A 24,884-nucleotide genomic window follows, 5' to 3' on the forward strand; every position below is an offset into this window, starting at 1 on the left:
ATTCCAGTTTTTACTTAGGTTATAGTACAAAACTAATATCATTAAAATGTACTTAAAAATGTAAAAGTAATCCTTGGGCAAAATGGTCCTTTTAAAGGGTTAAATTATTATTACCATTAAGTCATATAATTGAAATATTAATACTGATGTGAATGTTACAGCTAGTGGAGGTGGAGTACATTTAAACTACTTGTATGATAGTTTAGATACTATACTTTATAATTTTATCACAAGAAGCCTGTCGCCATAATTACGTTATCGACATATCGTACTATGAACTCAAATCCTTTTTATTGACCTCAATATAAAAAAATCCTTTTTATAGATACAGTGTGACACACACTGCTGCCTGTGCAAATATGGACCTGTCTGATTCTGTGACAACAGAGGTGCTCGATCAGCTTCACCGAGACATGATACTTGCTGATCTTGGGTCCCGAGTCCAGAGGGGGGCGGTAATGTAATCAATACGCTGGGGTTTCCATCCAATCAAGGCTGGAGGGGAGCGCGCTGATTGGCGGAGAGTTTGGCGGACTTTAGCCTCAACAGGCCGCTTGACGTCATCGCGCGGGGGGCGGGACTTCCCAGTCGATCCGCACGGCACTGAGCGGCGGGCGCTGCCTCTCCTCCGGTGAGTTAAGGGCCACAGAAACTTCACATGTGCACTGAAACCACCGAGTTACCGCTCGTGATGGTCACTAGGAGTCATCTCTGACGCAACAGTGTAGAGGTAACAAGTAAGAAACGTTCCATTCGTTTCTTACTTGGCTCTTTTTCCCCCGCGGTGCAGCGCAAATCTTTTTTGTTGTTGTTGGACACTAAAACAAGCTTGCTGAGAAGTTGGTAGTTTGTACTCTTCTGTAACGGTTTATATCCTAACGTCAGGCTTACATTTGAACTTAAAAAACAACAACAACTCTCTAAAGAGTTTTACCACCGTTTACATTTTCTGCTTCCTTTCCGCTTTTTGCTGCATACCTTTCTGTTTCAGTGTTGAAGTCATGTGGTCGCACGTCCTGCCCTGACTTTCACTTGTGCTCGGGAGGAGCAGCGGCCTCGGATAAAGATCCGCCTGCCGTCGAGTGGTGCATGTGCTATCGAGTTCACTCTGTAATAGTTTACAAGTTGTGAAAGCGACGAGACCAATAAATCACGCCACGGCTGAGGAGTTGCGACACTGCTGCAGTTGTGTGTGTGTGTGTGTGTGTGTGCGTGTCCCGTTTGTCCGAGGATCTGAATAATGATAAAAGGATCAGAATGGCAGAAGTCCATGTGTCAGCAGCATTCAGTATATGATGCTCTTTGCATGCTAGTCATATTCACTTATACGACTGTTAAAATAGTTTTATATTAATGTTTTTTTTTCATGTATCTGATTTGATCTTACATACAAATTAAAATGAACTTCTCCTTTTTTTTAAACTTCAGATCTCCATTCTGCGTGACCAAAGAATCAACAAGCATGTCTTCAGCAAACGGCCACGGTGTGAGCAAAGAGACGTGGGACTCGCACAACAAGATGATGCTGGAGCCGCTGGTCATCAATGACTCAGAGGTTTGTGAAAAGTTGGATCCCGTGCGGAACACTGATCTCAGCAACGCAGTACTTATAGTGTGTGTGTGTGTGTGTGTGTGTGTGTGTGTGTGTGTGTGGGGTGCATTTCAGGTGTTCTCCATCATAAAGAAAGAGAAGCACAGGCAGACGTACGGTCTGGAGCTGATTGCGTCAGAGAACTTCGCCAGCAGAGCTGTGCTCGAGGCTCTGGGTTCCTGCATGAACAACAAGTACTCTGAGGGATATCCTGGTCAGAGGTACCAGAATTCACTTCAGTTTGTCAAATTACTTTTAAAAAACCCAATAAAGTTTGATTAGATCCTACACTTTTGGTTTTTTTTTAAATGTAAAAAAGTATAGCTGTAATAATCCGTGTGATCCATGTGTTCAGGTATTATGGTGGGACGGAGCATGTTGACGAGCTGGAGAGACTTTGTCAGAAGAGGGCGCTGGAGGCCTACGGTCTGGACTCAGAGAAATGGGGGGTGAACGTGCAGCCATACTCGGGTATAAAATACTTTGGCATTCACAACTGGGTCAGGGTCTGTTCCCCTCACCTTTTCCCCGTTTCCCGTCATCTTCGTTATTGTTCCTCCCTCTGAGCTGTCACGCTGTTTGTTGATTCTTCTCTGTTAGGCTCGCCCGCTAACTTTGCTGTGTACACGGCCATTGTGGAGCCCCACGGCAGGATCATGGGACTAGACCTTCCCGACGGAGGTCACCTGACACATGGCTTCATGACGGAGAAGAAAAAAATCTCTGCAACGTCCATGTTCTTTGAGTCCATGCCGTATAAGGTACAAAGCAATTAGATGACAGACACACACACACACACACACTCACACTCACACTCACTCACACCACACAACTGAATATTATTAACTATAAACTATGTGTTGGTTGAAAACATTATGCATTTCAGAATGAATGTTGTCTGACATGTTGATATGAAATATAAATTTCTTTCACAATGCAAACAGCTAATTTAAAATGGCGTCATATCATTGTAATTCTAGGAAGAAAAGATTTTATTGCCACTTAGAGAAAATGTAATTATTATATATTATCATATATCAGGTGAGGCTGTTTGTATTTTCACAACTTGATTTTCTGTTTGCAGGTGAATCCAGACACTGGCTACATTGACTATGACAGACTGCAAGAAAACGCACGGCTGTTCCACCCCAAACTCATCATTGCAGGTCCTTGCAAGCACACACACACACACACACAAACACACACATTATACCATATACATTATTTTAGAAGTTTGTGGGAACTATTCAGCCAAACAGTCTCAAATACATCACATTCACCTCTTCATCGTTTTCTTTCTTTGTCCAGGAGCAAGTTGCTATTCCCGCAACCTTGACTACGCCCGTCTGAGGCAGATTGCCAACGAGAACGGTGCATATCTGATGGCAGACATGGCTCACATCAGTGGTTTGGTGGCTGCTGGTGTGGTGCCCTCACCTTTTGAGCACAGTGACATTGTTACCTCGACAACGCACAAGACGCTCCGTGGCTGCCGCTCTGGAGTCATCTTCTTCAGGAAAGGTAGAAATGGAACACGACGCTTCTGTTCAAAAAACAAACCACTTGTCTTGTTGGGTTTGTCATCAATTCTTAGTTCTTTCTGTCATTTATCTATTGTGTGTTTCCCACCTCTAGGTCTGCGGAGTGTCGATGCTAAGGGGAAGGAGACTTTGTACAACTTGGAGTCTCTGATCAATCAGGCTGTGTTTCCTGGGCTGCAGGGAGGACCACACAACCACGCTATTGCGGGTATCGTCATTTTTCTCCTTTGGACTTTGTTCAGCAGTTTCATATCAACAGTCGAATTCTGTCGGCATCTATGTAATGTTTATCATATGTGGCTGGTCGTCCTCAGGTGTCGCTGTAGCTCTCAAACAAGCCATGACCCCGGAGTTCAAGGCCTACCAGATGCAGGTTCTTGATAACTGCAAAGCTCTGTCCAGTTCTCTTATTGACTTCGGCTACAAGATCGTAACTGGTAAGAGACAAAAAAATAAGGAGGATAACAATGAAATTAGCCCCTTTTATCCATAATTCAAATCATGTGCACGTTGCAGCTTTATGTACCCTGTAACTTCCCCTCGAGCTTTGTGTCTCTTCTTGTGTAGGCGGCTCTGACAACCATCTGATCCTGCTGGACCTGCGCAACAAGGGAACTGATGGAGGACGAGCTGAGAAGGTTCTGGAAGCCTGTGCCATCGCTTGTAATAAGAACACCTGCCCAGGTAGAGTGTGCATGTGTTATACGTGTTTGTGTTTCTCTCATGAGCAATGTCAGAGCAAGTGTCTCATGGTTAAGGCTAGATTATATCACCAGGAAATTAATGTAGGTCTATGTAATGTTCCCAAAAGTAACCTACATCAACATGTTTATTAGCATTAATATGCAATGATAAACACAGCTTTGTTTGTATGACTCTAGCTTTAGATTTATAGCTTCTTAGTTGCTGTAAATGTCTTTTCCATTGCCTTTCTTAATTTTCCATGTGTTTTTTGATAGGGGATAAAAGTGCTTTGCGTCCTAGTGGTTTAAGGTTCGGTTCTCCAGCTCTGACCTCCAGAGGCATGGAGCAGGATGACTTCAAGAAGGTGGCTGAATTCATTCACAGAGGTAAACTTTTAAAACCCTCGTTTGAAAAGGGTAGATGTTCTGAAAGATGTTTGAACTGGGGATTAAAAAAGAAACCATCACCAAACCATCGTTATACAGAAATGAACTTGCAGTCCCCGCTCTCCTCTCCCCTGCAGGTATTGAGCTGACATTGGAGGTGCAAAGAAGCCTGGATCCCAAGGCCACTCTGAAGGAGTTTATTCAGGCACTGTCTAAGGAGGAGAAGTTCCAGCAGCGGGTAGCAGACATCAGGGCTGAGGTGGAGGCTTTCGCTGGTCAGTTCCCCATGCCTGGCCTACCTGAGCTGTAGGGGGGCAGTAGGCCAGACCCTCGAGGGCTGCTGGACTGATGATTTACAACAAAGATTATTCTACCAACTGTGATGGTGCGATTTGTGTGCTTTATTTGCTTTGCATGTACTCCTGTGAAATCTGTCATTCTCCAAATCAAGACGCTTCCTTGTGACTTCAGCGGTTATGGATACACACATTATACAATAGCTTGGAACAGACGTCTTGATTTTTCAGTATTGCTGCAGTGCCTTTGCTCTCTTGAATGACTTTTTTAAAATTTCCACTGTAGCTCCAGTCATTGTTACAATTACAATTGAGCTTTAATCGTGTCAGAAATCTCCAGTTCTTTTGTAATGCATTTAAATGTCCAAAGATTTTTAGCAGACAGTCCTGCACATTTGAGAAAAAAACATGACTACTAGTTTCATATATGATCATGCTATATTATGAGACATTTACAATAAAATTTGATGAAAAGTAGAAACCAGTGTTGTTTTGTGTAATTGGAGTAACCATGGTGAATGAAACAACTGTCTGTGCACCATGACACTTTTAAAACCAAAAAGTAAACAAAATGGATGTGCTCACTTGGAAAATTCAGTCGGAGGCTATTGGATGGGCGTTGAAAACATTCTGCAATATAGAACAAAAGCTCCAGTTCCTCACCCTGAAGTGTTAAATGATCATGTCTTAACAAAAACCGAAACGCCCACCTCCTCCACATTCCCCTGGAACGTCAGCCCCTGCTCGTCTCTACTGGAGACCCCTTTCTCCCCACGGTGGAAACCAAGTGGCTCCCACAGCGCTCGTTACGAACACCAACGGCGTGGTGGCCCTGCTTGAGCTTAGCGTGGAGATGGATTAGAGAGGAGGCTAGAGAGAGAGAGGAGACGAAACGAACCAAGGAACAGAGGAGCGAGCAGGAGAGTGCGGAGCAGAGGAGGCAGTGTCACAAGCAGCAGAGGGAAGGGGCCAGCAACTGATGGAGGCTTTTGTATTACTACTTATTTTAATTTATTTGAGCTATTTACTTACGAAAACCATGTTGAGCATGTACGCTTCATCTCAGTGGACCAGTACCTTGATTCCCTTATTAACGTTTGGTCAGGAATAAAAAACTTGTGAGCATGTAAACTCTGTAAATGCTCTTTTTCAGTGGATCAGTGAGCAACAGCTCTGCAGTAGTTGGCAAATAAGTGCCCTGCTCAAGTTTATATTTTGGAGAAGGGTTAATATCATTTATTTTTAACTGGTGTCAAGAGTTTTTAATCAGTCACTTTTTTTTTGTCTGAGATCTGTGCTGTAATTTAGATTATCATACCAAAGTTATGAGACATTTCCCTCTGATTCAAACTGCAGCAGTTTATCTGCTTTTGTTGTAAATTTTACTTCATTCATGTAATATTAATTATAAAGTCTTATTTTGAACATCAAGCACTTTGGGCACTCGTGGAGGCAAATTAATTAAAAATTAAGAATTAAAAAAAAGGGCAAAGTAATCGATAATAAATATAATCCTCATGTGCAGTCCTTCTGAAGAGTAGGCGATAAAATTGTTCACAGATTTCAATACATTCCTTATACTGTGTAGCAAATCATTTCCACACTGGTTTACCCCGAACACATTTGGATCTTCATGTGGACCCAGGACCTCAGTAGCTCTAACCAGATGAGCAAGTGGCGCGTGAGCTAATCAAACCTCTCGGCGATCGTTTAGTCAGGTCTTCTTCCGTCAGGTCACAGGTCAGTCTGCGCGCCTCACGCCCGCCGTGTTGAGAACAGAACAAGGAGCAGTTCCGTGACGAAAACACAAACGAGTGAAACGTCGGCCACTGTCCGCGGCGCTTGTGTCGAGCGGCACGTGAAAGCTACGAAAGAACAGCGGGCCCCGCGGTTCCTCGTCGACGAGCTCGCAGGTTGTTGTCAGCTAGCGTCGGCTAGCCCGGCTAGCTTCGTTAGCCACTTGAGCTAGCCGATGAAGAAGCCCCGTAAGTAAGGAGCCGAACTCCGAGCTAGAAAAACGGACGTTTCTGCAAACGCGGCGTGGTGAGCCAACGCACGCAGCCATGCAGGACCTCCTGGCCAGCGCGGATCACATCAAGTTCGACCTGGAGATCGCCGTGGAGCAGCAGCTGGGAGCGCAGCCGCTGCCCTTCCCCGGCATGGACAGTGAGTTGACGGGTGCTAGCTGGCACTTAGCCGCTGCGGGTAGTTCACACACGACTGTGTTCCTGTTCGTGTCCGCGTTGCGCACACTCACTTACTCGTCTTTGGTTGTAATAATGTGTGTCTCCGCAGAGTCCGGCTCCGCAGTGTGTGAGTTCTTCATGAGAGCAGCGTGTATTAAAGGTAAAACACACACACACACACACACACACACACCATGATATCTCCACGGCCATGAGAGGCTGAGCTCTGTAAGGAAGTTGTCCTGCACATTATGTTGTGAGAACAATTACGGTTATTTTCAAATAATGACATACTTCTACCCAAATCTGACAGACGGTGAGAGATTTATGGATTTCTTTTAAAAGGGAACTCCATCCATCCTGTGTCTCACTTCCATAAAGTTAGGTCACAAGCAAAATACAGATTTAAGTCCAAACTGACGCGGCAGAGGCAGTTGCAGTCTCTAGTGGGATTTAAATACCAAGTGAGTCTGAACATCCTAGATTCATTTTCTCATAGCTCTCCTAGGGCCTCCCTGAACGCACGCATGTCAGGTGCAACCGACCATTTCACCTATTTCAGCTCACGTCTACCAACAACAGGATTCTGTGGAATTCTATGGATCATTTTGTTGTATACCAAAATTACAATATAACTGCGTTTAACGTCAGATTTTTATTTTTTAAACACGTGACTTTATAAGTTAAATGGCTTAATAGTGGTGCAGGTTTCTATATATGTATTTAACAGCGCTCCATTTGACGATGACTTTGATGTTTGCGATGCCTAACATCATGCAATGAACAGAAATTTTGTTTGTTTTTTTCATTCGGCCATGGCAGGAGTGGTTTTCCCTCCAGCAGGTCGGCTAAATGAATGGTATTTTTTTACCTTGTGTTGGAGATGTGCTGTTTAAAAAAAATAATTTTGCCTCTTTACAATCCAACCTGCTCCTAGTTGCTGTCTTTTAACATTCCTCATTTTGCTATTTAAAACTGCCCCTGCAGAAACAAACTCTCAGAATGTCCGTTTGTTGTTTAACCAATGTATTTAGAGAAATAGTAGTTGTCCTTAACCTCACTGATCAGTCAGGTACGTTTCCTGCTTAAAACCGATAAAATCCTCAATGTGATTCCAGTGTTAAGCCTTTACTTTGAAAAAAGAACAGCAGGAAGTTACCAGAGTACCATCAAGTACAGCTATTACACTTCTGTACAACCACCTTAATATTTGAATGCACATGGTGCCGATAGGTCAAGCTTTTCAGATCTAAGTATGGGGAAATGGAAAATACTACCGAAATTGATTTTTGGGGGCCAACCGATGAATTGCTCAGGCTCTACATGGCAACTCTTTTGAGCGACACACTGCATAAATAATTCAAAAGATAAGCAATTGTCAAAACAATATGTGCAGTTGTCTCTGTTGATCGTTTTTTTGTCTCCACTCTCAGGTGGGATGTGTCCGTTCCGTCACATCAGTGGAGAGAAAACAGTGGTGTGTAAACACTGGCTCAGAGGACTGTGCAAGAAGGGAGACCAGTGCGAGTTTCTCCATGAATACGACATGACCAAGATGCCGGAGTGCTACTTCTACTCCAAGTTTGGTTCGTGGACTTTCTCAAAATCGCACCCCGTTGTTAAAATCTATTTCTTCGCTGGTTAATGGTCTCTGTTTTCATTGCTTTGCCCCCCCCCCCCCCCACCTTGCAGGTGAGTGCAGCAACAAGGAATGTCCATTCCTGCACATTGACCCAGAGTCCAAGATCAAAGACTGTCCCTGGTATGACAGAGGCTTCTGTAAACACGGTGCGTCCTAGAACAGTTTACCCCTGGTGGTTACCCTTGTAAATTAACAGCAAGACAGCCTCTCTTCTTTCTGTTATCCGTCTGTTATTCCTGAATTATTTTTTCTGTTTGTCCCATCGCAGGTCCGGACTGTAGACACAGGCACACAAGAAGGGTGATCTGTATGAACTACCTCGTGGGCTTCTGTCCAGAGGGGAAATCCTGTAAATTTATGCAGTATGTTATCCCTTCATTTCATTCTTACATAATTGTTGTGATGAATTAGGACTGTTTTTTGCCATTGTCTCTTCCTGCATGTCTGCTATGACACATGTATTTTCCCACGGGGATTAAAAATATAATCCATATATCTTTATTGAAATGCAAAAGATGGTGTCAACCATAAAATCGAAGTAATTGGAAATGTCTCCTGAGAGTTGCATAGATTTAACAGTTACATGTTCTTCTGCAGCCCTCGTTTTGAACTGCCGATGGGAGCCTCTGAACAGCCTCCTCTACAACAACAAGCCCAGAACCAAATAAAGGTGAGAGGACACAAGCACAAACGCCTAATACACACATCTGTTTTCTATTATTATCACGACGGTGTAGATTTATCTCAGGCGTTCAAGTTTGCACAAAGACACTTGCACAAAGTTCTCTTGTTGTATACTGGCCACTTCGATGCTGAGCAGTTATTCTTGACCTGTGTCCTGCTGCAGCCCGTGCCTACCATCGGCCGCTCGTCGCTCTCCCTAATCCAGTTGACCAACTCCAGTCCAGGCCAGCGGCCGCACAACCACACGCCGATGGGCGTTGTTCAGCAAAACCATATGCCGAGCAACAGAGGGCCTCGTCCACTGGACCAGGTCACCTGCTACAAGGTGAGTCATCTGAACATTTGTCTACATTTTTGGCCTCAGGATCAGTTTTTGACACCAGTCTCTCATTGTGTGGTAATATATCAAGGCTGGATTAAGATACTTAAAGCAGCAGTTTGAGTAGTGGATTTATCTGCTTTCTTGCTGAGAAGATTAATATCACTCATATCTTTTAAGTAAGTGTGGATTTGCCACTAGCAGCCTTTTTATTGGGGATTATGTGCAGGATTATCTTTCGGCTCCTAGCCAAGAAATAATCAGGCATATAACCCCTGGTAAAATATTGACCTTTTCTGTTATTTTTGTCTGACTTTACATAAACAGCTGTGTTGTTTTTATTTTTCAATTTGTAAACATTTGATAAAACTATCCAAAATACAAAGATTGTGTTAAAAATCACATCAAAACAAATTTCTATTTAGTTTACTGGAGATTGTCACCTTTGTTTTTGCTTTACCTTCTGTTCCTAGAAAGACATTGTGAGTTATAGTTGCTGTAAAAAGATGCCAATAAATAATGAGCCTACTAGCTTGTATAAACTCTGACTTTTAGAGCCAAGTTGTTTGGGACAGTTACACAATTAAAAGCACACACATAGCACACACACTTGAATGTACCAGAATCATCGTTTGACCCGTGGTACTTAAAATCAACCATATCTTGAGAAGATCAAAAACTGAAATAGTCAACTGACGGAAAACAATTATTTGATCATTCAGCTCCAAACTAGTTGTTGATACAGTATCTTAAATGTAAATATAAGCGCCTTTTCTTTGCAATAGACCAACACGCTGAAACATTCAATAATGCTTGTTTGCACTTAATATACAAAATTGTTCTTAATATACAACTTTTCTCTGCATCTCTTCTGTGCCAGGAACAATTTTTTTTTTCTCAAGTGGCCATTAATATCCTCCTCCTTTTCTCTTGTGTCTGTAGTGTGGAGAGAAGGGCCACTATGCCAACAAATGCACTAAAGGCCACCTCGCCTTCCTTAGTGGACAGTAACCTTCAGCCTCGAGGTCCAAACACCACAGTGCTGCAGCTCACTCCCCAGACGCGAGGAGACGAGGCGAAGCCCCTGTGCTCCACTGGCTGAAATTGAACTTGGGGCTTTTTTGCCTTTTACAAAACTGGACACATGAAAAAAGACACTGAGGTCACGTCCAGGTGGCTGAATGGCTCGACTCTGAAGAAGTAGCCATTTAATGGACGTCACACCCAGGGCGCAGCAGGTTTCTCCAGAGCTGCAACGCTGTTGACATGTTGCCGTCTGATAATGGTTTCCTCGGGTCACACGACCGACTCCTTGATAGACCAGTGCTTCAAGCCTGCTCACTACTAAAACTATCCTCAACGTTATATAAAAAACAAAACAAAAAAAAAATGTGATAAATACCAGCAGCAATGTCAATTTGTATTTTTTGTACTCCAAACCACCGGGATCAAATCGGATCCCAAATCCATCATGCATCGGTAACTGAAATCAGTTTTTTCCACACGTCAAGTCAAATTTTACTTTCCAACTGTAATTATGTATTTGTCTTTTTGCAAACATGTAGATTATTTTCTGTTAGATCTGAACACATTCAAGCAACTGTGTGGGATAAGGAACTCATCTCAAATTGTAGTGAGGGATAAAGTTCAATTAATGAGGAATAAAGTTCAATAGTTTTGACAGTCAGTGGCTATAGTGTGAACATATTCTTACAATGAGTCGTATGCTAATAATGTTTTTGTTCCAGATTTTCCTTTTGTACTTTCATGTTACAACTGTGAGAAAGCTGCTTTCCATGAGGTGTTGGAAACCTCAGATACCTGATGAATTGCTTTAGCTGTAGACATGCAAACATGATATACAACTATAAATCTTAGTATTGTTTATTGGTCACAAGTCACACATTAACACAACAGAGCTGAGGGTAGAAAGAGCAGGGGGAGCAAAGACATCCAGCTTCCACCCCTGAAGGTCTGATAGCTGCTGCTGCTGCAGGGGCTCAGTGGTACTTCCTCCAGCGATCGTGTTCTGGAAGAGGGAAAGGAGACGGAGGGATATTAGCGATTTAATTCACAAGTCAGTTTTTCTCATCAGTGATGTACTGTGGAGATAAAGAGGTGGGAACTGGAAGGTGAACGTCACATACTGGAGAAGAGACATTTACTCTTAATTTTAGCAAAAGGAAAGTGAGTGTGCATTTCTTACTGATGTGATCGAATTCCCACAGGTAGCTTATGGCCACGTAGCCAGCGAGCAGCATAGCGATACCGCCGATGCCTCCCCTCTTCACGTTGATGTACTTGTTGTAGTATCGGTCACGGCCTGGAAGAAAAAAAATTATGAAAAAAACTGCATGAGGTGAAGGTGAGACCGCGTGCGATTTCAACAACATGCGGGTGAAGAAAGATCTTTAGGCTTGTGATGGAGAAATAACTGGTTTGAAAGTCTTGTTGAGCCAAGAGTCTGTACACCTCCCCTTTACTTGTCTACCACTGGGGATGTACTCAAAGTATCACATGTTGCTAATATGGGCCTGATCTAAAGCCCACGTTGATTGTCTGGGTCAGTGCAGCCCAGGGAACAAATTTAGATAAATTTACACAAAATATAGCAACCGTCAAATAAATTGATCTAACTTGACATCCAAGTTTATCAGCAAACTTCCCTCCTACAATATGGGATTCAGCTCGTCAGCTGCCCTTTTAATTATAGGACCTTCTTTTGGCACTAAATGCTTTGTAAACTTCCTACGAATATTAAGTGCCATATAATGATTTTGTTATTGTAGCTCAAATCTGTTTAGCTGCTTTTCTATGCGATTTCTTGTGAACTGTGCTGCTGAAACACAGATGTAGTCCCCTTTTTCTAACCAAAGGTCTGAAAAGGTTTTTGAGCCTGACTTAAATCATCAATTGTTGAAAACTGCACACTCCTGTTCTGTGATCGGATCTAAAGGCAATTACCCATAATCAGAGCAGAAGATGTAAGAGGACAGAAAGAGCTTTTTGTTGTCGTCGTCCTAAGTAAAGTTTCAGTCAGAACAGGTTTTCCTCACCCCTGCTGACAGCTGAGATGATGCCATTGGGGGTGAAGTCTCGACCTCCAAGCCAGCTTCCCAGCTCACCCAGCTTCACATCCATGAGTCGCTTCTCAACCAAGGAAACTAGGGGACAATCGGAGACGGCAACGGCAATTCAGTTAGACTGTTTGTACAGGTTGAACAAATCCTGCAGCAGATCTCACCAGGTGTCCAGCAATCAAACATTCTGATCGCCAATAGCAAAATTCATTTTTTCTTGAGATTAATTACATTCACCAGCATGTTTGACCCCACGAGAGGTAACAGAGCGTGAGATGATGCTAAGCTTATATACATTATTACCGTATTCACCGTGTCACACAATGAAATGTTGGATTATTGCTCCATTTATGAAGATGTGGTACTTTGACTGGAGAGTTAATCAATTCAACCATTATTATCCTTGTGGAAACTGCCATTGGTCCGGACAACACTCCTGGTGCACGAGCACCTTTTGCTGTGTGAAGAAGATCACCGTGGACGTGACAGACTAAATAAGCCCTTTCAATCTGCAAAACACTCAACAACTTCCGTCTTTTGAAAGGTAAAGCAACAGTACTCACATTTACAAAGTGTCACTGAATCACACACATCCACTGACATCTGCTCTCTGAAGTTAGCCCCGACCTCTGGAGCAAGCTACACACTATCTCTAGTACAGCTATCATGACTGAAGTATTGTTAACCCGCCGTTTACAAACCACCGTATGAAAAACATAGCCTACTTTTTTTATTTAGCTGTTTTGTTTTATTAACCAAAGAAAGTGTGGGGGCAGACGGTGGTCGTGCAGCCTGCCAGGCACGCGAGCTAAGGGAACCGGCAAAACGATATACGGCTACAACTTGAGGATAATGGCTTCAAGCTAAATCTGAGAGTCAATATCAAAGTTGCTGTTCCCCACACATGATATATTCTTTTTTAATGTCCACCAGGAGGTTCGCAGATGGACTTTTAACACCGAATCTGTCAATGACACGCAAAGTCCTTGACGTGCCTGAGAGGACCGAGTGCGGCCTTCACGTGTGACCGAGCTTCACACGACTCTCTACCGGTCAGTGTGACACACACACACACACGCGCGCGCAGCCTCTGGAAACAGACACACACACACGGACAGAGAAGATGAGAAAAGGGTTATTCGTGATCATTTTAGCAGAGGACGCCGCGCATTACCTGCTTTGTCCGCCATCTTGACCGGTGCAAGGAAGTCGCTGCTGGCAGCGGAGTGACGGGAATTAAAGGAAGAAGTGCATTATGGGAGATGGATGTAGTTCTCTAGTTTATCCACTAGGGTGCAGCAGAAGGAAGGGACGCTATGAAACTAGAACCATTATTATTTCTATAAATATTAAAATGAATCCGGAAACTTCAAGAAATCTGTTTGCAGAAGAACATTATCAGAGGGAGAAAATATTGAGTGCACAACGTGCAGAGAGAGATTATAAACAGTGGACTTGGCACATACTTTTTATTCTTCCATTAGAAAATTCTATTTGTACATTGAAAGAAAAAACATAATACATTTGAAAATGACTGAAGACCATTTATCGATTTTGTGTATGGATTTGATAGATAATGAAAAAGAGCAGGAATTAATGCCCCTCAGTGTAAACCTTCCAGACAGTAATTATGTAATGTCATTTAATGAAATGTTATTTGATTCTTTACTTTTAGCTTAGATTTTTTTTTATTCATGGTAACTAATGCATCAAAATCTTTTTTGTGCCACAGAGGAATCTTTTCAGATATTCTACATTGTTGGATTATGTTTTTGGGTTCTCCATCACATTCTCTTGAAAGTGTTATCTCGGGAACAAATGTCTTAATGGATGATTTGATGATATTTTTTTTAGCCCAGAGTGGACAAACACTGGCTGTAGAGAGGGCTTTTCACATATTTATGTTACCTGAACGTGGCTGGGGGTTCTCCCACACGCTCGGAAGAGGAGGGAGAAAAGAGAGATTTTTAGTTGGTTGCAATCAGCAACCTCACCACTCAATTTTCGAGGAAAATTGTATTAGTTTATCATTCAAATCATTTAAAAACAAAAAATTGCCCCAAACTGTGAAAGTCCCAGCCACTGAAATGCAAATATTTCCTCCTTCTCTCTCTGTCTTGCATTATTGCTAAGTGAATATTTTTCAATTTCTGAGTTGTTGTTTAAACAAAACTATATATTTTTACCAAATGTTCGATCAGTGGTGCTTCCTTGACTCACTTGAATTTGTTTCAGGTGCTCTTTGGATTGCCGAAGGAAAATCTACGAAAACAGCAAGGCACGCTCTCCTTTTAAAAAGCCTTCAATATCAAGGTATGGTTATATTACACCCAAACTCTGATGTGTTTAAGCATTTAAGCGTTTAACATTGTTTAAACTCAAGGGGTCACAAGCCAATAAGATTGGCAAACGCTGTCTTAATATTGTTGTTGTTTACAGTTAGAATTTTTTTTGTGTGCATATAGATGCAAATGAACAATACATTTCTTGTTGACAATATACACACATGGGCTAGTAAGTGTCTCATGTTTTGCATTCAAGCATTAATATGTGATAACAATATAACATCATGTTATCATTGTCATATCATCATATCATATCATGTAGATCTTGATAAAGACAGGGGGAAAATAATACAGACACATCAGATGCAAACATCTTTATGCACGGTGCAGCAGTAATATCCATGATGTATGTGAAGATGTAGTTAAGGTCTCATTCAGGCTGGTGGTTGTTTGTCCGCGAGTGTCGGAGGTGGTGCTGTGGTAGTTCAGGTCCCTTCTCAGCAGCAACTCCACGGATCAATACACTCCTCTCTATACACTCCTCTCTATCTCATCGATCTCTCTCTCACACACACACACACACACGCACACAGTGAATTAGGGTGTTCAGCAGCGGTTTTGGCCTTCATCCAAGTCTGTGCAGAAACCTCTCTCCTTTATTAGACGGATTTCTCTGCTTCCATTTAATGACTTTTATTAGAGTGAAGAACCACTGCTCTTTTTTTTTTATCTCTTTCTCTTTCCCGTATTTGGCCTCATTAATACATTGTGTGTGAGTGTGTGAGTGTGTGAGTGACTGAGTGTTTGTGTGTGTGTGTGTGTGTGTGTGTGTGTGTGTGTGTGTGTGTGTGTGTGTTGAATAGATGAATCCTGACACTAGGTTTAGTCTTTGATGTTGACAATTCTGCCCACATCACACAGCCAAATCTGAGCCTCGACCTCGTTCACAAAAGTGGTCCAGTTCTTTTGCTTTTGATTGGCAGTGATATTTTTTGTCTGTCCTTTAAATATGAATGGATAAAATAATACTTGTAATACTCGCAAGAAACCTTGGCACATAACAGGGCCGGAGAGACTCATGAGCTCATATTGATCAGAAAATAATTCCCCATCATATTGTACCATATGGTAATCGTTCTTGATCATATGATATAAATGATGACATCATGAAATGGTGTTATGTGTATATGTTACAATATAAAATTGAGCATCGCCTGATCGGGGTATATACAGCACACGCAGGTCATGCATTGCCCCTGCAAATATTTTCATTTTTATAAGAGCTAGATAGATAGATATTCCAGATACATATTTACATAAATTAGCTTTTTTTGGTGAGAGTTACATGAGAAGATTAATTCAACTTGAAACTAGAGCTGGCATCTGTCTATCAGCATCCCTCGAGCTCACTAATTTACACATCATGTTACAACTCATTGTTTGAACTGAACACAAACGTAATTTTAAAAACACTCCTCTCCTCATTAGAGTCACACACTGTTGTACCAACATCTTGCGTCTGTCTAATTTACACACGGCGCAGGTTAGAACCTCTAATGCAATCTCACTGTTTGCCAGCACACGCCTCCAGAGGTGTCAGATTGTCAAATGCACCCATCGAACACCTACACACGCACACACACACACACACACACACAGACACACACCTACACAGCACAAACTTAATTTGTGCTAAGGTAAGGTAAAGGTTACCAACAACAGAGCAACATAGTCTCCTTCATAGAGTAAACTCATGAGCAGGAATAACCCCGTGCTCCCGGTTCACCTGCTTGTTCATTGGTTTTGTTTGACTCGCCGTTGCCCACGGCCTCAGTGCACTCCAGAGGAGTCTGAACCAGCTGCAGCCACGCACAGAATCACGAGGGGACGGCAGATTTCATTCCACCTCGAGAGGCAGGTGCCCCCGGGGGTCTGCCACAGAGACAGCTCTTTGAAGCTGATGGAGAGAGATAGAGGGAGGAAAGAATGAGCGGTGGAGAGAGGAAGGGGAGCGCGAGGGCTGGAGACGGCCGGGGGTTGGTTTGTGCAAAGAATAGAGAGGCGGTTATAAAATGGGACGCAGGAAGAGAAGAGATGAAGACTGTCGGTGCAAAAAGGAGAAACTGGCAGCAGGGAGAGCATGATGGAGGCAGATGAAGGATAAAGGGGAGAGAAGAGGCAACGGAGCCATGCACATGGCTCTGTAGCCCACATGACCTTTAGGCCGCCACTGTCCCAGTCTCTCCCCGTTCCAATGTACTTCACGCACCACTTCTTCTGTCATTTCATTTTTAAAGCCCAGGCCTGTGTTTTTACAGTAACCTATATAATCGCACTTTTTTTTCATTACACTTACCCCCAATTTCTCTTTTCTTCTCTGTTTTGTCACACTTCCTTTTCCTCTCACATCGACCTTATACTCTTTTGCTCTTTTGCCTCACTGCTCTTTTTCTTTCTTTCTTAATGAGTGGAACAGTGACAGTCGCCTCGCAGCAAGAAGGCTCTTTCGGTGCCGAGTTTGCACGTTCTCCCCGTGTCTGTGTGGGTTTTCCCCGGGTGCTCCTCCGAAGACATGCAGAATGGGGTTTAGGCTTAAATAGAGATTCTAAATTGACCATAGGTATGAGTTGGAATGGTGGTTTGTCTCTGTACGTTGGCCCTGCGATGGGCTGGCGACCTGTCCAGGGAGAACTCCGCCTCTCGCCCAAAAGTCAGCTGCGATTGGCTCCAACGAACCCCACCCCCCCATGACCTGTTAAGATAAAGCTGTGTCGATAATGGATGTATGGATGGACTCCTTGTAATGATCGCTGTTTCCTCCCCCCCTCTTCCTCTCAGTGACCTTAAGTCTCTTCTTCCTTCGTCTCTGTTCTTGTGGAGAGGGTGGATAGACAGGCAAATATCAGACAGACAGACAGACAGAAAAACTAGGGTTTATCAACTTCCCTATTACTCTAATAATCTCATTAGAGATATGGAGATCACCAGGGGAGCTGCTAAAAGGAGCTCACTGGCCTGATGATGAGAGTCCCAGAGGAAACCTGTACGTGTGTTTGTACTTGTACTTCTTTCTCAGTGAGGACCAGTAATAGAGCCGTAGACCTTGTGAGAACATTTTGAAGGATAATAGTTTAGGGTTTGGGTTAGAGGTTGGTCCTCACAAACAAGTATGTGTGTTTGTAAGATAGACATAGAGCCATAAAGAGAGAGGGTGAGAGAGAGAGAGAGAGAGAGAGAGACAGAGAGGATCCATCTGTAGAAACACTCCACAGGGACCATTTTATTAATCACAGCGATAATGGCTTCAGCTACTAAATCAAACGTTCCCATTCACATTCACTCACATACTTAATGTAATGTTCGCTAGCGGCACATTGACTAATCGAAGCTACATCTTCCAATAGACGATACAAAACGGCACCTAACAGATGCAGTACACCTCAAACATCGCTTTAATGTGGTCGGAGAATTAGTGCTGGAATCAGTACTTGCAGAGAATTTGCAGCAAAAAGAGAAAATCTGCAGTTTTTTAAAACTGTCAATATATTTTTTTTTTCATTTTTCTTTCAGTTGTGATTCTTAATTCAAGCAGCAGCCTGAATATGTGTCAGGGTGTAGATACCTTCATTTATTTTGGACGACACCCAGTTGTAACCCCCCAAACTCTTCATTATTTGAAAACTAAAAGCCTCACAATTCTATTCTCAATAAACCATTTTATTATTTTTGTCGAACTATGAGCGTCCCCTTCACAGTTTTTTGACCCATTCTTGATGATTAAAAAATATTGATTATAGCTGCTTTTATTCAAAGTAATGAAGAAACCTGCACTGATGGACTGTGATCATTTCTACTGCATAGTCATGCAGCTAATGTATACAGTACATAACCAGCCTTGCTCAATGACATCTCCACTGCCTCGAGGTTGCTAGTAGAGCCAGTGCACATATGTCAACACCTGTCAATCATTCTGTAAGCACGATTGTTTTCCCTGCTAGTTTTAAACATGCGCATTATGCATAAAGAAAGCTGTCACCGCGTCCACTGCCCTTTCCTTAAAGCATAGATCATATACAGTGCATCCCGAAAGTATTCACAGCGCTTGATTTTTTCCACATTATGTTATGTTATTCAAAAATGGATACATTTTGGGCATACCAGTTTGTTAACTGACTCGTGGAGCTGGGCTTGTCTCGGGAACCTGCAAAAGCTCAGTCATTCTAAATAACTCATCCGGAGCATAAACTGCCTGTAGCGTCATTGGCCCTGTCCTCCAGTTCCCCTCCACCTGGACTAACACAGACGTTCATTGTTACTGCACTGACATGCTCATATTTCTGTGCGAGAGCTGCATGTAGCTGATTATTCTACAGCTAAAAATGATTATGATTCTCATAAGATCTTGTGTGCTTGTCCTTATTCAGGGACTGAATTTATAAAGATTCCTGGAAAAAGCTCACAGAATTATACTGTATGTAATTCTGTGTTTTAGACTAGTTCTCGTGGCTTGTGTCTGTGGATGGTAAATGCTACTCTCCCTGAACACATGAAGAACTAACAAAGGGATTACCATGACATTTGGGATCCTACTGACTTCAGCTTGCACCATCATGCGGTTCATCAATTCTTATTCCTATAAAATCTGTAGCAGTGTAAAATGCTTTCCAACTGACCACTGCAGGACAAAATGAACTGGGTGGCAGCGTTGGGAGGGGAGAAGTCGTCCAGGCCTCAAGCCTCTGCAGCGGATTAGACACAGATTGGTCCTATTGCTTCACTGTGGAATACTGCAGCTGAGGACAGAGAAAAACAAGATCACAGTGCACACACACACACACACACACACACACACACACACACACACACACACACACACACACACACAACGCAACGGGAGAGCTGTGTTATTGAAATGGTAAATGGGGGCGGGTTGTTACATAGCAACCTTTAATAAACATCAGCTGTAAGATGGAGGCAATGATAACGAGAGGCACAGAGTGAGGGAGGAGTAATTGAACTCTGGCTCTATCTATCTATCTATCTATCTATCTATCTATCTATCTATCTATCTATCTATCTATCTATCTACTGACTTTCAGTTAAATAAGTACGCCGACATTTTGTGAACTTGATTTTTATGATTTCTTCTGGCTCTTTGACAAAACAAGTTACAGTGAGAAGATTTAGGGAAACGTCAGTTTGAAGAATATAGGAAGAATATAGTCAGTAGATGGATTATTTATGAATGCTTAAATAATGGGTATTCTGTATGTACAGTATGTATGTAGGTGTGTATGTTTGTGTGTTTGTTTGTGTGTTACATAGACACAGGAAAACACAGACAAAGACGCTGTAAATCCACCCCAGCACAGATCACAGCCAAACATAACAACTGTGTGGATTTAAAGCGAGTGCTTTCCAAGTGCTGAGGGCACTTTCCAGTTTTCACAGCTTCTTAGACCCAGATTGTGTGTGTGTGAGCGTGTGTGCGCGTGTGTATTCTTGTGCTTGCTTTTGTGTGATAATGTGTTTGTGTAGAACTGGAGATTTATATTGTGGAAGAAAAGGGACAGACTGAAAATGTGTGTCTGTGACGTGTAGCGTCCGAATGAAATAAAAGCCGAGCAGGACAGGAACAGCGATTGTGGCTCACTGGAGATTCAGTAAGTGTTCTCATGGTATCAAACACTGGTATGAAATAATACTTTAATGCAGTCACCAGAGATTGTGCCTTCAAAGTATCAAATGTTGATAGCTGACTGCAGAGATACAGATGCATGACAAATCTTGATAAGTGGGATAGCAGAGACTGCAGTTTACAGGTCGGTCTGGGGAGCACTAACAGCCCCGCCCCCGAATAAAGTTTCTAAACCTGCATCTAAACTTCAACAATACTTCAAAACAAAAGAGACGCTCCACTCCGTCAGCGACTCGCCACCGATCCAGAGAGAGCAATCAACCTAATGTACCAATGCAAATAGACAAAAGTAACTCACGCCGTGATCTCGGAACAACACGAGAACGCTCCTCAGTGAGAATAATGGTTGAGTGCAACATCAGAAGTGTTCGATTGCGTAACTGTTGGACACAGGCCAAGCTACGGTAGCTGATTCCAGCCTGGGTTCTCTGCAGCCTCGTACGGACAAAACAGCTGAGCTAGTTGGAACAATCTCCTTATATAACTCTTGAAAAGAAAGTGAATGAGCGTATATGTATAAGTATTTCATGAATACATTAATCCTTCAGGCGCAGCATCTGCGTGGTCACAGACTTTAGTTTAACACCAGCGAACAGTGAATCAGTCCTGAACTCTCTCTCTCCTGTGTGAGCGTCTCTTTCTTTCCCTCTCTCTCTCTCTCTCTCTCTCTTTGTCACATCTCAGCAGAGTCAATACGACTCGTCCGGCCTCTTTCTTCCTCAGTGCACCTGTTCCTGCTTCCTCCACACGTCTCTTTGCGTTCATTTCCTCACAAATCCACCCGCTGACATTGCATACCAACAGGCCACACTGCTCTTTCCTCCTCCCCTGGTATCTCCTTCTCTCTCTCTCTCTCTCTCTCTCTCTCTTCCCTTGCGCTCTCCATCTCTCTTGCCTCAGCTGCAGCAGCTATTCTCCCCTTCCTCCCTTTTCTCTCTCTCTCTCTCTCTTCATCCACCCTTCGATCCCTGTATCTTCATCTCTGCCTGTGTGAACTCTACACCTGCTCTTTCTTTTCCGTTCCCTCCCCTCTCCTCCCCCTCCTCTCTCCATCTGTCTATGTCCCTCGATACCTCTGCCTCTGCATTTACACCTGTCTCTTCCCTTTCATCCCTCTTCGTCCTCACCTTCCTCTCACGTCATTAGCGCCTACCTTTTCTTCCTCCTGATGTCGGCTTCTCACACTCTTTTCCATCTATCCCCAACTGTGTGATAGGATTAAGGCCCCACCTGTCTCTCTCTTTTGGAATTGTTTTGAGGTCATTTTTTTCGTTGCTTGGCTCACAATTTCTTTTAAATTGCTCATTTCGCTCCTTGTATTCCTCTGTCTGTCTTTCTTTACCTCATCTCCAGAGGTGAGCGGAGGTGGCGATGGAGGCAGTAGTACCATCAGTATGCACAGTCACGGCGCCGTGGCTCTGCCGTCATTGATTGAACCAGCGAGCTAAATATAGACACTGTCGAGGCTCAGCATCTTTACCGGGGTGGAAGGAGGGATGGATGCGTGGATGGAGGGAGAGACACACAAATACATGCAACTGAGAGGCAGTGTCGCCGACTTACACACTCCTCAGTCGGTGCAGTCCTGGGGGATGTTGGATCATGGACAGAGAAATAATTCCATTTGAGTGAGTGAGGGAGGCCTGACGTGGCCTGACCTTTTTACACATTCATAACAAAGAGCTGCAGAGAAGAAAAAAAATATTAATGAAAAACACACACGCACACACACACACACACACACACACACACACACACACACACACACACCAGCAAATCGACAGACACTCCTTCTTTTCAGGGCAGATTGCTGTAGGCTGAAACAACATGTCAAACCATTACTATTCAACACGCAGCATAAATCCAGAGCTGCAAGTCTTTCCACAGGCTGAGCAGAGAGAGCGAGAGAGAGAGAGAGAGGCACACAGCCAAATGGAGAACCAGACGGGCAGGATGACAGACAGACAGTAATAGCTATGGCAACTCAGTTCCACATCCGGCAGTCAGGTGAAGTGAGAGGCGGACAGGTAAACAAACGGGCAGCGGAGGAGATGGGCGGGATGCTCCGCAGGATTTCATGCAGATTAAACCCATCTACAGAACGTGTTTCTGGACCAGCGTCAAGAGCCCACACTGTGCCACAGGATATGTTTGTTTGATAAATCCACAGATTGGGGTCGTTCATTGTCACTTAGCGCTGTTTCAAGGAAAGCTGGCATTTTCTGTGGCTCTCACCGCTCTGGTTTTTGGATCCTTTTGTCACTGCTACAGCCAATAGGGGTTTGTTTTCCTCAATAGCGATAGGCATGTAGTTTATTTTATTTCAGTCAGTTGAGTTAATGTGCTAACATTCAGTTGGCCTATCATCAGTCCATTTTGGCCTCATTTGGGTTCAGTGAGAAAACATTAGAATTTTGTTCAACCTCAACCATCAGCTGTTACGACTTGTAGAAGTTTGCTTTATTTATCTCACGTCAACATGTAAAAGCTGACTTAAAAATCATAGACGTTTCTTTAGGCAGTCCTTCCACAAATTGTGAAGTCACTTGTGCATATTCTTCCTGACATTTAGATGGAAAGACTTCTGTCACCTCTGTAGGGAAGCTGAATTTCCATCTCAGTTCTCAAAGATAGTTTCTGGTCTTTGTGCTAACCTAAGCTGTCTGGGTGCTGACAGTCCATATACAGATACTATAGAATACGATTATTAGATAATACGATTATGCAATCCTTCAAAACAACCGCTAGAATGTTTTTCCTGCTCTAAATCTGCTGTTAAGTCTTGAGAAAAATGTGCTGGCAGATAGCACAACGCGTTTCAAAATGTAAAAGACTCACAACAGTGAGACAAAGCAAGAGGTCAGCCGTGGCGGTCCAGTAGGTAGAGAGTCGGTTTAGTGTACGTGCGGTCTTTCCAAAGCTGCAACAATGGGAGAGAAGGGCTCGGCAACCACACTCTTATTGGGAATACAGGTTTGTCATTTGCTTCACTTAGGTATTGGACGTTTTGCACAATATGCAGCATGTGCATCATGCTCATGTTGGGTTTGACTTGTGAGCAGGACTGTCTTTCTTTTTGGTTAATTTTGGCATGAGGCAAACTTCATGTGTGGTGAGAAGAGTGTTTTTTTTACTGTATTAGAGAATCAAAAGGAATGTTCTGTGGTGCACATAATCTTTAAAATGATCAGCACGGCATTATTCATAAATGCAGCACTAGGATGAGTTGAACCTTTGGCACGATGCACTGCATCATTTGAGTCTGTCGGCCTTTTCCGCCGCCGCGTCTGATGCTAAGCCAAAAGTTATGGCGAACTGAATTTTGCATCAGCGGAGTCAAGACGTCAAGTGGGATTCAAACCCACGACCTGCAGTGCAGCAGCATGGTCGTGGGTGTGCGGGCACTGCACTGACGCTGACGTAAGAGGACAGCTATACCATTTAGCTGATTCCATTCTGGCTCTGCTCCTCTATGACAACAGTGGGGGTGTGCAATATGATAAAGAGCCCCTGCCAATAATAAAGCATTAGCATAGGCTATTGAAGGGAACTGATAAAATGTCAGTCACACACAGAGGCTCCAGTGCCAGCATTGTGTGTGTGTGTGTGTGTGTGTGTGTGTGTGTGTGCCTGTCTTTGACAAAATTAGATACAGACTTTTTAGTGTTTAGCTTATTTATGTATGGCCTACAGCTCACATATCATCAAGTCAAATGAAACTGAAAAATTCATATGAAAGGGAGGCGACAGGCAGACAGAATCGTTCATGGACATTTTTAATATTCCAGCAAGTCCTCCAAACACGAAATCAGTGATTTATTATTGCATGGGGCGTTTTAATAAGCTTAGGAATACAGGCTTTATCGTATAAACCGATACCTGCTGCGCATTGCGATCTGCATGCATTTGTTATTCTGCTTCCTTGTACTGTTATAACGGATTTCGAATCGCAGTTTGATATCAGCTCACTTTCAGTGATGAGTAAGAAAAAACTCTCAATAATTTAACGGCCACCCCGAACTGTTGACTATAAACTGCAAACTGTGTATTTTGCGCGAACCAAATATTGTTCAGCCTTCATTCATCCTCCAGTCTACAGCGCTCCTGTAAAGATTGATGAACAGCTAGAGGCAACCCCTCCCCCTCCCCCTCCTCCTCCTCCTCCTCAACACACACACACACACACACACACCTTCGCTCTCCTCATCCACCATCCACCCGCGCGTCCTCGCCTCCGCTCGCCGGACGGTGCGTTAGAGCGCGTGAAGGACGCGGCGCCGGGACTTCCCTTCTGTCGGACGGAGACGGGTCCGGCCGACCGAGACCACCACGGCAGCACACATCCCCGCAGGAGAGGAATCTGCTTCGGTGAACTCGGGGAGACACGACACAGGTAGGGGGGGGGGGGCGGGGTAATAACCTGTTGTTTGTGCGTTTTTGTCTGCGGGCGAAAGCGCGGCGCGGTGCCAGACAAAAACACCAGGATGTGGCT

At 43.4% G+C, this 24,884-nt stretch overlaps 3 protein-coding genes across 4 annotated transcripts; 2 read left to right on the forward strand and 1 right to left on the reverse strand.

Moving 5' to 3' along the window:
• Positions 1 to 597: 597 nt before the first annotated feature.
• Positions 598 to 4,979, forward strand: shmt1 (serine hydroxymethyltransferase 1 (soluble)). Of its 2 annotated transcripts, none has more exons than XM_035614704.2 (12): positions 598 to 737; positions 1,429 to 1,555; positions 1,667 to 1,812; positions 1,947 to 2,062; positions 2,192 to 2,352; positions 2,676 to 2,757; positions 2,900 to 3,112; positions 3,227 to 3,340; positions 3,447 to 3,569; positions 3,700 to 3,816; positions 4,092 to 4,202; positions 4,340 to 4,979. In XM_035614704.2, exons 2-12 carry the CDS (start codon positions 1,463 to 1,465, stop codon positions 4,510 to 4,512), a joined length of 1,449 nt encoding a protein of 482 aa, XP_035470597.1. In that variant the 5' UTR covers positions 598 to 737; positions 1,429 to 1,462; the 3' UTR covers positions 4,513 to 4,979. The 2 variants fall into 2 exon arrangements, with proteins under 2 accessions (XP_035470597.1, XP_035470600.1); XM_035614707.2 differs by having other exon boundaries at positions 616 to 730.
• Positions 4,980 to 6,062: 1,083 nt separating this feature from the next.
• cpsf4 (cleavage and polyadenylation specific factor 4) lies at positions 6,063 to 11,016 on the forward strand. The gene is made up of 8 exons (XM_035614708.2): positions 6,063 to 6,664; positions 6,794 to 6,844; positions 8,118 to 8,270; positions 8,377 to 8,472; positions 8,595 to 8,688; positions 8,924 to 8,996; positions 9,174 to 9,335; positions 10,272 to 11,016. Exons 1-8 carry the CDS (start codon positions 6,562 to 6,564, stop codon positions 10,338 to 10,340), a joined length of 801 nt encoding a protein of 266 aa, XP_035470601.1. The 5' UTR covers positions 6,063 to 6,561; the 3' UTR covers positions 10,341 to 11,016.
• Positions 11,017 to 11,197: 181 nt separating this feature from the next.
• atp5mf (ATP synthase membrane subunit f) lies at positions 11,198 to 13,671 on the reverse strand. The gene is made up of 4 exons (XM_035614711.2): positions 13,584 to 13,671; positions 12,386 to 12,493; positions 11,536 to 11,652; positions 11,198 to 11,358 (listed from the first exon to the last, which is right to left on the reverse strand). Exons 1-4 carry the CDS (start codon positions 13,597 to 13,599, stop codon positions 11,330 to 11,332), a joined length of 270 nt encoding a protein of 89 aa, XP_035470604.1. The 5' UTR covers positions 13,600 to 13,671; the 3' UTR covers positions 11,198 to 11,329.
• Positions 13,672 to 24,884: the final 11,213 nt, after the last annotated feature.

This window comes from Scophthalmus maximus, chromosome 17, assembly GCF_022379125.1.
Source record: "Scophthalmus maximus strain ysfricsl-2021 chromosome 17, ASM2237912v1, whole genome shotgun sequence".
NCBI classification, from domain to species: Eukaryota; Metazoa; Chordata; class Actinopteri; order Pleuronectiformes; family Scophthalmidae; genus Scophthalmus; species Scophthalmus maximus.